This window comes from Salvelinus namaycush, chromosome 23 (genome assembly GCF_016432855.1).
Source record: "Salvelinus namaycush isolate Seneca chromosome 23, SaNama_1.0, whole genome shotgun sequence".
NCBI lineage: Eukaryota > Metazoa > Chordata > Actinopteri > Salmoniformes > Salmonidae > Salvelinus > Salvelinus namaycush.
The window spans coordinates 34,614,942-34,628,172 of record NC_052329.1 but is presented as its reverse complement, the minus strand read 5'-3'; the positions used below and the strand labels follow the sequence as shown (position 1 = coordinate 34,628,172).

General features: G+C 43.2%; 2 protein-coding genes across 6 annotated transcripts in view; both read left to right on the top strand.

Moving 5' to 3' along the window:
* LOC120018353 (unconventional myosin-Ic-like) overlaps positions 1–6,763 on the top strand; it is a 66,752-nt gene extending 59,989 nt beyond the window's left edge. For 4 of the 5 annotated variants that reach the window (XM_038961501.1, XM_038961503.1, XM_038961506.1 and 1 more), the window contains exons 23-32: positions 180–264; positions 1,109–1,268; positions 1,865–1,948; positions 2,132–2,225; positions 2,337–2,392; positions 2,687–2,822; positions 3,000–3,070; positions 3,300–3,397; positions 3,725–3,824; positions 4,211–6,763. In XM_038961501.1, coding sequence (XP_038817429.1) covers positions 180–264; positions 1,109–1,268; positions 1,865–1,948; positions 2,132–2,225; positions 2,337–2,392; positions 2,687–2,822; positions 3,000–3,070; positions 3,300–3,397; positions 3,725–3,824; positions 4,211–4,237 — 911 coding nt within the window. In that variant the 3' untranslated portion in view covers positions 4,238–6,763. Of the gene's footprint in view, positions 1–179; positions 265–1,108; positions 1,269–1,864; positions 1,949–2,131; positions 2,226–2,336; positions 2,393–2,686; positions 2,823–2,999; positions 3,071–3,299; positions 3,398–3,724; positions 3,883–4,210 lie in introns of all 5 variants that reach the window. The other variant, XM_038961502.1, reaches the window with a different exon arrangement.
* A 115-nt stretch (positions 6,764–6,878) lies between these two features.
* Positions 6,879–13,023, top strand: si:dkey-118k5.3 (protein NLRC3). Its single transcript, XM_038961507.1, has 7 exons — positions 6,879–10,200; positions 10,361–10,798; positions 10,949–11,035; positions 11,235–11,318; positions 11,423–11,506; positions 11,770–11,853; positions 12,110–13,023. The coding sequence occupies exons 1-7, from the start codon at positions 8,240–8,242 to the stop codon at positions 12,201–12,203; spliced, it is 2,832 nt and encodes a 943-aa protein (XP_038817435.1). The 5' UTR covers positions 6,879–8,239; the 3' UTR covers positions 12,204–13,023.
* The last annotated feature ends 208 nt before the right edge of the window (positions 13,024–13,231 follow it).

The window sequence follows — 13,231 nt, the reverse complement described above, 5'->3', positions numbered from 1 at the left end:
TGTTTTTTTCGATCGCAACGAATAAGATTGTTTTGACAGAAGGGACCTGATCCTAAATCTGCACTGCTTGTCTGAGACGCTTGATACATACGGGCCTAGGTCTCGATGCTCTCTTCAATGGATCTCAATGAACTTTGTTAAATAATAAGTAGATTCATAAATTGTGCGTCCCTTTCCAGCGGTGGTGGTCCAAGCGTGGTGGAAGGGCATCCTGGCCTGTAGGAGGGCACGACGTAGAAGGGAGGCCGCCAACACCATCCGCAGGTGGGGCTCTTCTGGACACGAGATTTATTTAACTCGGAATGTTGAAAGAAGGTTCATGAATATTCATTAGATTGCCCTATTGTCAGTGGTGTAAAGTACTTAAGTAAAAATACTTTTAAGTACTAAAGTTGTTTTTTGGGGTGTCTGTAGTCTACTTGACTATTTATATTTTTGACAACTTTCACTTTTTTTTTTCACTTCTACATTCCTAAAGAAAATAATGTACTTTTTACTCCTTACATTTTCCCTGACACCCAAAAGTACTCGTTAAATTTTGAATGCTTAGCAGGACAGGAAAATTGACCCTGGTCATCCCTACTGCCTCTGATCTGGTAGACTCACTAAACCCACATGCTTCGTTTGTAAATTATGTCTGAGTTTGAACTGTGACCCTGGCTATCCGTACATTTTAAAAATCGTGTCGTGTGGTTTGCTTAATATAAGACATTTTAAGTTATTTATACTTTTACTTTTGATATTTAAGTACATTTTAAAACCAAATACTTTTTGACTTTTACTCAAGTAGTATTTTACTGGGTGACTTTTACTTTTACTTGAGTCATTTTCTATTAAGGTATCTTTTACTTTTACTCCGGTATGACAATTGGGTACTTTATCCACCACTGCCTATTGTGACACTGCTTTCGGCTCAATGGGCTCCCTTGGTTTACTGAAGTTATACAGGTTCTATTCATATGGAGAAACTTGTGGAAAGCATTTACCTAGACAATATCCACACATGTTTTGGACACCTATGGTATTTGCGTGGATGTATAGAAGTTCTTATCAATTTGTTGATTCATGTGTCTGTCTGTCTGTCTGTCTCTGTCTGTCTGTCGCTCAGGTTCATCAAGGGCTTCATCTACCGCCATAATGAGCGTTGTCCTGAGAATGAGTACTTCCTGGATTATGTGCGCTACTCCTTCCTAATGAAGCTGCGCAGGAACCTCCCCAAGACAGTCCTGGACAAGAGCTGGCCCACGCCACCAACCGCCCTCATCGAGGTAACGCAACTTTACACAACTTCCTGCTTTGGGGAACATCCCGCGTCCCCCTTGCGTGTACCACGTCTTTCTCTGGGGACAAGCAATCTTCATGACACAAACTGTTCACACCCCTCTTGTTGGTGGAGAGAACATTTAGCAGGTTTAATGGTTATTTCTTGCCATTCTATACATTTTGCCATGTCTAATGTATATTCATGTGATATTTGACTGACTCAAACATTACAACAAAATCCATGGGCTAAGAAAACTTAGCTAAAAAACGCTAGCTGACATGGACTAGTTGATCTGGATATTTCTTACAAGTTATAAATAGCTCTCCAATGTCTGCAATGACTGACATGACAAGAGGAAAACTGATGGTGCACTACCCAATTTCTAAATTGCACCTTACAACTTTCAAGAGTAAGTTTAAAGCAGGACTAATATACATATTTTCTTTTGGGGGGGTAGCCCCCCCCGCCGACCCCTCGCGCCCAACAGTTTGGGAACCACTGATGTAGGCTACATTGAAATTGTCTGAATTAAGGCATTTTTCTTGATGACATGTTTGAGTAGTTAAAATGGTACGTGACAAGTCATTCTCCGTCCAATAGGCGTCGGAACGGCTACGTAAACTGTACATGCAGAACATGGTGTGGGGCTACTGCAAGAGGATCAACCCAGAGTGGAAACACCAGGTAAACAGGATACGATAGTATAGTAGTACATTTGATATCTTTCAAATGTATTCATAGCTCTTCATCAATCTGCAGAGTTCAGAACTTTAAAGACTGTCAATGTGGAGTGGTCTTCACCTACTTCACCAATATAACTTTTCTCCAAACTGTGTTTGTCCGTTCTCTCTCTGTCTGTCAATGAAGTTGGAGCAGAAAATGGTGGCCAGTGAGATCTTCAAAAACAAGAAGGACAACTACCCCCAAAGTGTCCCAAAGCTCTTTGTGGGCACAAGACTCAGTAAGTGCCTCGATTAACACAGACACACATGCGCATGCATGCACTCGCGTGCACACACATTATACACACACACACACCTAACGTTCTTCCTGTGCCTCTCTCTCTTCTCAGATGGAGAGGAGATTAACCCCAAGGTGTTGCAGTCACTTGGCAGTGAGAAGATGAAGGTTAGTACAGTACTAGAGTGTTAATGTGGCCATTCAATTCTCTACTTGGGATTTATGTAAGGTTGGATATGTCTTAATATATAGTCAATACAGTATATTAATGTGTTATTGATTCTTAACTCTGATCATGGCTGGTCTAGCCTATTTAGTGTTGCTGCCTACAGCTCACATGTTTGAATCCAGCCCACTGCCTTTGACACACCTTCTGTGTGTCTTTCCTCTGTCCAATAAAATACAAAATCCTTCAAGATATATTACAACCCCCACTAATCATGTCCCCTTCCCACTCCTCAGTATGCAGTCCCAGTGACCAAGTACGACAGGAATGGCTACAAGGCGCGACCAAGGCAGCTGCTTCTCACCTCCAACAGTGCCGTCATCGTAGAGGAGGCCAAGCTCAAGCAGCGCATCGACTACGCCGCCCTCAAAGGTCAGCGGTCACAGGGTTCGGAGATCGGAGGAGAGGATGGGTTGGGGGTCAATAGCATTAAATTGAATGAAGTTGTTTTCTGGGGTCCTTACAGAGGCCATACTGAATTGGTCTGAGTGATGCTCATAGTTCTCCCATTGACCATTTCTCTTCCCTGTCTGTCTGTCTTGTCCTCAGGCATTTCAGTCAGCTCTCTCAGTGATGGCGTCTTCGTACTGCATGTGCCCACTGAAGACAAAAAACAGAAGGTGAGGCTGACCTCAGCTCTATCTTACATAGTCATAACATGGTCATAACCCCATTACACACTGGTTATTCCATACTTAACCGATGCCTGTTAGGTGAAGTAGCCTGATCCCAGATCTGTTTGTGCTGTCTTTCCAACACATATTGACATTGTCACGCCAAACACAAATCGACCTGGGACCGGCTAGTAGTGACGATGTAGCTCTGTAACTCGTCTCCTCTGGTCTGTAGGGAGATGTGGTGCTACAGAGTGACCACATCATCGAGACCCTGACCAAAGTGGCCATCTGTGCTGACAAGGTCAACAGCATCAACATCAACCAGGGAAGGTGAGTTGTTGCCCTGACACAGATACCCGGGAACTAGATAAGCCATATACCGTGTTAATCAGCGGAACGTCAGCTTTCATTTCAAAATAGCTGTACGTTCCTAACATTTACAGTTCAGATTTGATTAATATAAATATAGAACACGCTCTTGACGCACGGGTTCGTCAAGGGGTTAAAGGGGCTCACATGGAATACTACCATCAGGTGTCAGGACCTGAATTCATAGACACTAGTGATACATCACCATCTGCAGTCTGATCAGTTTCATTTCATATGGGGGGGGGCTGTAGATGAACTGCACCTCATCTCTGTCTTTCTCTCTCCAAGCATAACTTTCACGATGGGCCAAGGTAAAGAAGGGATCATAGACTTCACCTCTGGCTCTGAGCTGCTGGTTGCCAAGGCGAAGAATGGCCACCTCTCAGTGGTGAGTCGGAATAACGGAGGGATATAAAGCATCAGTCCTCCCCTACAGGACTAATACAGTAGGTTGGAACATCAATACTGCATGATTGGAGTCGGTGTTGATTGATTCATTATTGGAGTCCTGCACTAGTATGTATATAAGCCAACTGTACTTGACTTTTTAAGCTGGTTGTTGTTGTGTGAAGTATACAACGTAGTGTATGACATGATTGTTTTGTTAACGCCCCCTGTTACACCTACAATGAAAATCAATGTACCGTTTATCTCAGGTAGAGACCATTTGTTCTGCATGTTTACATTGTTAAGATAACTTGAATCAATCACTGATTGATTGTTTAAGATAACTTCTTTGTAATGGTTACCTCTGTCTTCCCTGAACTGTTTTAGACTGCCCCTCGACTGAACTCAAGATGATAGCAATGACTGATCATCTGACCACGCCAAGGAAGTCCTTCCTGGAATACGCTCCTATTCACCAATCACAACCGCAGACCAGGCTCTGCCTAAGCCAATCAAATGCCAGCTCTCGCTACACAAACGGCATGTGCTTCCAATTGAGAAAAAGTCCAGCGAAACTAATTGATATTTATGTTTTATATATTTTTGGGATTAATACTTGTTATTTGAATATCATGATTTTATATATGAAGCCAAGGAATAACAATGTTTTGGTGCATTTTTTCCTGCACTACTTATGCCTGTCTTGCTTCATTTGGGAACATAACCAAGCAATCAATGAGGGTGTATTGGGTCTCCTTTGCTTTTTCTTTCTGTCATTCTTTTTTCACAATATTTTCTCTGTTCAGCAGTGTAGACTTCACACCCTCTCTGATACTACTCTGTTAACTGTTTGGGGAAGAAGCTTTTGTTAACGTTGAGATGCAGTACATGGCTGATGGTATGTAGGCTAGGTTTGTTATAAACTATCGAGGAGCAGGGAGTTTGGTAGAGAAGTTCATAAGAATAGTTATTTTTTTCAAACTTGTTTCGACTCGGACACAATACTCTTGAGGTTTTTGAAACCGAAAGATATCAACAGAGAAGGCATGTGGGTGTGTGACCTTTGACCCAGAGCATACTGTCCAGAATGTGGTCAGAATTTGGTCTGTGCCATAGATCACTAAATCGTTCTTTGATGTAGATGCCATGTAGCCCAAATGAAAGTGTAAACCAAAGCATTTTGGTGAGCAGAATGTTGAAATTAGATTTTATAATAGATTTATAATGGAAACACCATAGTGAATAGTCTTTACAATATATAAGAGATAAAGAAAGTGAGAAAGAAATTATGAAAAAGGCGTGAGAATGAAAATAGGGGGGAGAATAGAAAACCGTTTTGTCTTTCCATTTATCGCTTGTTTGTTCCCAACAATGGTGCCTTTCTCCTTTACTAAGTTATTGTTAATGGATTATTTATGTCGATACACCAATTAAACAATGACACTTTGGGGATGATGTTGAGTCCACTGTTGTTAGAGACAGATATGTCTCGTATACGCTCAGGATGGCCTATGAAAAATACTTCAGAGAAAGACAAAAGCATGCTGTGTACACACACACACACACACATTTCACTCCCAAGTTAAACCTGTAGAGTAAAAGGTTTTTGGAAACATGTTATGATCCATTTGCTTTCCATTGTGTCAAGTTCCCAGGCTGCCATTTCCATACTCTGGTTATGTGTAGCAGCTCATCAGGATATAGTAGTAGTCAGAACAACGTGCATGACTTATTTTACCACATTTACCATTTCCTTTCCTGATGAGGATTTGGGTGCTAGCTTTGTGACGGGGACAATGCTAAAGACGAATGCACTAAAGATTGATATAGCATTTTCACAGTGTTAGGCTATAATACAGCCAAGCGGATACTGGCGTCTCGACAACATACAGCCTAGCCCTCTCAACATGCGGTTATTGTTTTGATTGGCACTTCCAAACCCAGGTCTTCAAGAGCGATGAGGCCCTATGCACAGCATTCAAGTGCAGTTAAGTATTTTCCTGGTGTTTAATACCTACATCATAGGATATACTCATAGCCAAGGGTGTTCTTCACAGAAAGCACATGGATCAACGGTAACATCCTTAGGAACACTTATCAATCTTCGTAACAAACCAGAGATCTGTTGGTATGACCCACAGGTGTGACACTACAGTGCATAGATTGAATCTACGCACCTCTCCCCAGCTGGGACTTTCTGAGCTACGTTTCGCTCTTCACATTTCTGTGCTGCTTCTTCTTCGCATAGCCTCTTGAGTGCCCCTCCCATCCTTCTCCCTCTGTGACCCAGCCTCTGAATTGTGTACAGATGACAACCCAAATGAATGATCGGTAAGACAGGTGCATATGCCTAAATAAAGGTCTGCTACAGCACTGACATTAGACAAAGAAGCAGTAGTGGATGCAATGTCTGTTAATTGTCTGTTGAATGATTATATGTCAATTAAAGTGTTATTTTCCTGGTTGGAGATGTGTTTGGTTAGCCTGGTCCCAGATCTGTTTGTGCTCGCTTGCCAATTCCAATGCCAGACAGCACAAACAGATCTGGGACCAGACTATTGTGTTCTGTGCACTAATAAGACATTTGAGCCAAGTGAGGATTTGTAAAAGTGTAACATGCATTTTGTCTTGTTCAAAAACTTTGTTGCTAATGTGCCTTGAGTTTAATAGAAATACAGCCAATTTTGTATGAAATTCAGTGACAAATACCTCCTTGACAATGTCACTTATTCCAGAGTAAAAAAAAGTATATATACACCCAAAAATCTGATTCCTCCTTTAAAATGTCATAGAAGATTCTCTGTAAAGCCTGTCTCCCTATGTTTAATAACTTACAATACACAAGTTCAGTCCTGAATTACTGTATGCACAAACATGTAGAATTAGACCAACACACTAAAGATAAAATACTAAAATGTCAAAATAAACTTATTGATTCTGTCTGGGTCCTTCATTACAAACTTACTTCCTTGATAATTTGGTGCATTTTAAATGGGATAGTTCATCCAAATGACATATTGGTTTCCTTACCATGTAAGCAGTCAATGGACAAGGTATAACAGCAATCCATGAGTTAGTTTTGCTAATATGGGTACCAGTTACTTGCATTGGATTGTGCCTCAAATGCTAAGTTCAATTTTTTTAAACAGTGACCAGGTACACAACCAAAGCATGGCTTGCTGTCATACGTTGTCCTGAGACTGCTTACAGGGTAAGGAAACTAATGTAATTTTCTAATTTGGGTGAACTATCCCTTTAAGTGTATTTGATAGAAACTTAATCAGGAGTTCAATGTTTTGATTAAATCCAAACTCTGGACAGCATATGCAGACTTTTCTGGCACATCAGAAATGTACCCTAACTAGATTATGCAAGTAAAGTTAGGCCTACTCTGATTTTTACTGTGCAGTCTTTATAGTCCCAAGCCAGAGCAGCTGAAACGTACCATCTTGCAACATGTTGAAATGGGATTTTGATCTCAAGGGACTGTACGAAGTGATGCAATCCTCTGATGTGATGAGGAACTTGACATAATTTCTAGTCTTGAGTTTGAATAGTCTCTCTGCTCTATCGGTGTATAAAAACCAACACACCAGGCTTTAATAATATTTTTGAACTGTTATTTATAAATGTGGCATCGGCAGTCAATCAATGTTCACTTATAGGCTAGCTATATCAGTGGTTCATATCAGTGGTTCATCATTTGGGGAAGTTTTCAAGTCTTTCCTTGTTAGTTTCACTTTCAAAAGGGAGGGGTAAGTTGCTTTTTAGTAATTGTTCTATATTAATATTTGGACTCTCTATTTGTATATTTTACATTACATATTTTTACATTCGTTTTACACTTTGTGCCACCTTAATGTCACTGATGCCATGCCTTTTTTTGTAATAATCATGTAATTACACATGTTATATGTTATCTTGTGATCTTAGTGGCGTCGTAGGTTATTATGGAATTTTGCTGTGTTTTGGGAAGCCCAATATCACATCATAAACAAATATATTTATGCTATTTATTTTCTACTTATGTTGACTTAATAATTAGAATAGAATAACATACAATTCAATAACATACAGCAACATTTATAGTTGACAAGTTTGTTTTATAGCCTAAGCTACAATGTCACATGATTCTTTTTAGGCTTACATCAAGTTTTGAAGTCATAATATTTGAAATTCTTAATGATATTTCCTGTTTTAGGCCATGTGGATCTGTATTGTGCCTTTTTATGCTGAAAACAATTCCTCAATTTATGAAAGGGAAAGGGAAAGAAGAGCTTCACCCACTTATTAAAACCACTTCCATATTCAAACCACTTCACTTGTGAGTCTTGTGTGTTATTGAATAAGTGGACAATAGACAAATATTTTCTGTTAAACCAGTCACGCCAAGAGTGAGTCTCCCCAGTCCCCACAATGGCGGTGGGGCCATGCAGTATATCCCTACAGGAGCATCGTGTGCAACTGGTGGAGAGCTGGAGCCAAAATGTCACCCACCTCCAGGAGCTTCTTTACCAGGTAGGGGCTCTTACTGAGGAGGACCTCAGCCTGGTGAGAGGAGGAGGTCACCTGGGGGTGAGGGACTCCATGAGGAATCTGCTGGATGTGTTACACGGGCGTGGAGAGGAAGCCTGTCGAGCATTCTTTCATGTTCTACAGTCACAGAGAGCCAACAAGGAGTCTGAGTCTATGCTAACTGCTATCCCACCTGAGGGCTCTGGACCCAGCAGCAGTGGCTCTGGTCCAACCAACATGCAGGAGCACTTGAGGAAGCACAAGGACATATTAGGCAGGCAGCACAGTCCTGTTGATTACCTTAGTATCAAGACTATTAGGTGTAGTAGTTCAGAGAGTAGTGATGAGTCTTGTTCCTTTACAGATATCACATTGTCCAGGTGCGTGGGCTACACTGTTCCCCTGCAGTACCACCAGCACGAGGTAGCCATGGTGGGTGATGCCTTCCGGAGCCAGGACCAGGTCTGTACCTTTCAAGATGTCTGCCAGAGTCTGCTGTCTGTTCCAGGAGAGGACGTGAGTCTGCTCTCCGGGGTGGCCGGCAGTGGGAAGACCACGGTGGTGAGACGGCTGGTTCATGAATGGGCAAAGGACTCTGGATCCCAGAAGATAGTCCTGTCCCTATCCTTCAGAGAGCTCAATCTGCTCAGTGAGCCTCAGAGCCTGCAGGAGCTTCTCCTGGTGCACTACAGCCACCTCAAACCTGTCCTTCCCTGGGTCATTGACTCCCAACCTGGCCGGATCCTACTCATCTTGGACGGGCTCGATGAGTTCCGCTTCCCCCTTGAATTTGAGCGGAGCCCCAAGTGCTCGGACCCAGAGCGGAAGCTGGGCATGGGGGAGATGGTGGTGAACTTGATCAAGGGTCACCTCCTCCCCGGTATCTCCATCCTGGTCACATCGCGGCCCCACGCCGTCTCCAAGGTCCCTCCCCTGCTGGTGACCCAGCTCTACAGCATCCTGGGCTTCTCTAAAGACCAGCAGAGGCACTACTTTGAGCAGAGCTGCAACTCTCCCCTGGTGGCCTCTGCCATGTGGGGCTACGTTTCCTCCTACCAGCCCCTCCAGCTCATGTGTCGTATACCAGCCTTCTGCTGGATCGTCTCCACTGCCCTGCGTGATAGAGCCCCCTGCTGCCTTAGCCAAGTCACCACCACCACTCTGCCCAATACAGTTAGGACAATGCCAGCAGGCTCCAGTGATACCTCCACCTCCAACAACAGGGCTGAAGAAGCCACTCCAACCCCTTCCACTTTCTCCTCCACTGTTCCCAGGGTGATGTTAATGAGCGGCCATGTCAAGCCCATCACCATCACAGAGATCTACTGTTGCTTTCTCAAGTCCATCCTGGTGTTCCACGGAGAGGGCCACAGTCAGGAAGGCTGCAGCCCGCAGTGTCTCCAGGAGGCCCCGCGGGTCCTACAGGAGATGCGACCCATGCTGAGAGACCTGGGAGCCCTTGCCTTCAAGGGCTTGCTGGAGCGACGCTTCCTCTTCGACCAGGCTGATCTGAGCTCTTTCTCCCTGGACTGCAGTGGGCTGTCCAAGACCTTCCTGGTGGAGATCCTCCGAGAGGACCGGGCCTCGCTCACCTGCCAGAGGAGCTTCCACTTCATCCACACTAGTGTACAGGAGTTCCTGGCTGCTCTGTACTACGTCCTGCAGGCCCTCTCCGGCTCAGACCCGTTCTCAGGGCTCAAGTCAGCCGTTGGTGTAGCCCTGTTTCCAGTCGCCCTGCACAAAGTGTTAACCTCCACTGCTGATAAGCTGCTGAGGCCCAGACGGCTCCTGCGCAGATATGTCAAGAAGGCTTTCTCCTGGGGTGGACACCATCAGTCTGGTCACATGGACCTCTTCTGCAGGTAGGTCAAATAATGTGTACATACAAATATATAGGCAAAAGTAGTGTTGTGTTTTCTCATTCACTTCATCCCATATTAACATTCAGAAAATGTCTCTTTGTTAACTTATTTTTCTCCCTCCATTAATTGTACATTATTTTGGATTCATCTCCTTGGGTAGATTTGTATCTGGCTTATTGGTACCTCAAACCCGTGTCATCCTGGATGGACTATTCCGAGGCAGATCACAAATACTCCCATCTCCCTCCTCCTCTCTGCCCGTGCCCTCTCCTCCTCCCACCCCTCCCTTTCTTCTGAGCCTGCTCCACTCCCAGCTCCAATGTGGCAGACTGAGTCCAGAGAGGCAGGTCAACGTGTGCCACTGCCTGTACGAGGCCCAGGACCCAGGCCTGGCCCAGCGTCTACAAGGCTGGCTGCAGGTCCTGGCCCAACAACAGGTGTCAGACCAGTCTGGCCCAGCCAAGAGGGACTGGAGCGAGCTGGCCTTCCTGCTGCAGCTGACCCCAGACCTGCAGGATCTGAATCTGGAGGCCCAGGGGCTGGACGCAGAGGGCCTGCGCAGACTGCTGCCTGTACTCCCTCTCTTCAGCACCCTCAGGTGGGCTAAGTCATGTGTAACACCTTAAATCAGGCTTATTCCAAACACAAAAAGGAAGTTATGTTTATTTTTTCTCCAACTGTATTTGTTTCTTGATACATGAGAATGAAAACCCTGTGAATTTATCTCCTGTATTCGTTCCTAATAAAGGCTAGCGCAGAATCCACTGGGTCCAGAGGGGGCAGTTGTGTTAGCCTGTGCCATGCAGAGCCCAGACTGCCGTGTCGAGAGACTGTGGTGAGTACAGTATAAGGGCTAATTGATGCAGAGAGAATAGTTGGATGGGATAAATGACATCACCACCTTGGAAGGACTACATGGACTACATGGTACAATAAAAAAACGCTAATTTTCCTTTTCTGTTGCAAAGCGGTTTAAAACGTTTTCCATGGCATGCCCTAATGAACATCACCCTGTGTAATTGTTCTGGTTCCAGGGTGGTGGGAACAGGACTGGGTTGTAAGGGACTCAAGGTGCTTACAGAAGGACTGAAAGACAACCACACAGTGGTCGACCTCAGGTAACACAGGATATCAATGCTCTGATAGGCTACAGGTAGTCAATAAAACTCATTATAAAGCAGTCTCTCACCAATCATTGTCTACCATCATTCCATGGTTTAAGGATGGCCATCAATCACATTGGCGATGTGGGAGCAGGCTGTCTGGCGGATCTACTGCGGACCAATCATACACTTAAAGATATCAGGTGAAGATGAGAAAGCACCGCTATGAAAGATATCATACTTTGCAGTTAAAAACAGCCTATTTACACATCTGTGGTCAAGTTCTCTCATATTCTCATGTCAGTTCACACTAGGTAATTACAAGAATAAGGCCTTGGTTCAAACAAACGCAGATGTGCACTATTGCTGTACCAAGGTTGTTAATCTGTCTTGGATTGACCCTCGGCCATAGGCTTTTGGTCAAGTAAAACAATATTAGTAACAGACTTGTTTTTGTGTTCCTCAGGCTCCGTGACAATCAGATTACTGATAAGGGAGCATTACTCCTCCTGGAAGCACTGACTGAGAATACCACTCTGGAACAGCTCTGGTGAGCAGTACACACACACACCACACACACACACACACAGTGACACACCATGTACTGTATATGCTGTAATTAATACATTTCTTATAAAACATTGAGGCATTCCAATTCTAATCTGGAGGTATGCGTCTGCAACCTTAACATTTGTAATTTAGTTTACTCAGCATTGATACTGTTATCTGCTCAATTCCCTGCTATTTGAACAAGATAGTCTTTTACATATGTTGACATTTCATTGTGACTTTGTCTCTTTGCTCAGGATGTTTGACAACAAGTTGTCGAAAGAGGGAGTCAGGAAGCTGAAGGAGTTCGCCAAGAGCACATCTCATCTGGACATCAAAGTGTGCATCTGATTTCATCTGCCTTTCCTGTGGCTGATGATAGACTCTAAGTACTTTATCATTGGTGGATGGTGTAGTTGTTTATAATCTGTGTCGTATGGTACTTTTGCACATATACATGGTATGAAAGATGTTATTAGTATTTCATTCTTATTTTTGTTCAATCAACTAAGAGTTTACATTTCGTTGTCTGGTTTTAGTAGGTCAATGAATGTAGCCATAGGTCAATGAAATTGTCTGCAATAGGTTTACACGCTTTTTCAATAGTTTGCATTCTTATGTGTCAGAAACACCTCCAAGTAAAGAGCTTAAACGTTTAAACAACACTTCCATGGATGGCTAGCAGAGAGCAATATACCTGCATATACACATGACCTACTGGAAGGCCAGGGTCATAGTCTACTATGTGCAAATGAGATGATCATGGTTCCTCTCTAACAAAGTTGGGCATTAATGGTTAACAATAATTTGTTGGTACACAACTAAATTTCACTACCTAAAATGAATGTTGAAATGTATGAAGTTGAGGGTGAAAAAACGAAATTGAGAGTATTTCTTTATTCTACCACAAGATGTCCCCCTCAATATACACTTTTCTGCAATGTTTTTGTTTGCATCCTTCCTAGTCTGGTCCATGGGGACATGGCATTATCCTTTGTTTCCCAATATGTCACGTTACCTGACTAATAACGTCAATAAGGTTTTTCTGATGCCCACTCTTTGATTTTATTTCATGAGGGACAATGCTACTATTACTACACATCTAATTTTCTAGATTTTCTCACCTGTGAAGTTAGAAACTCATATTACCATTGTTATGCACTTTGGAAAAAGTTTGTAAAAAATAAAAAAAATAAACCATTAATCAAGTCTACTGTTTTTGTTTGATCTATAAATAGACTAGGCAATGTACAAACCTGATTGAAAATAAAACAATGAGTGCACCGGTCCTTATTTAAGTTAATCGTATTTGTCATAACCCCCCCTATTTAAATTAATCGTATTTACGATAACCCCCCACCCCACCCCACCCTGTCTTT

Excerpts from the sequence above, each read along its gene's own strand:
- si:dkey-118k5.3 (XM_038961507.1), top strand. The coding sequence starts at position 8,240 with ATGGCGGTGGGGCCATGCAGTATATCCCTACAGGAGCATCGTGTGCAA. Across the intron at positions 10,201-10,360 it reads CACATGGACCTCTTCTGCAG|ATTTGTATCTGGCTTATTGG; the intron begins GTAGGTCAAATA and ends CTCCTTGGGTAG. Across the intron at positions 11,854-12,109 it reads ACCACTCTGGAACAGCTCTG|GATGTTTGACAACAAGTTGT; the intron begins GTGAGCAGTACA and ends CTCTTTGCTCAG.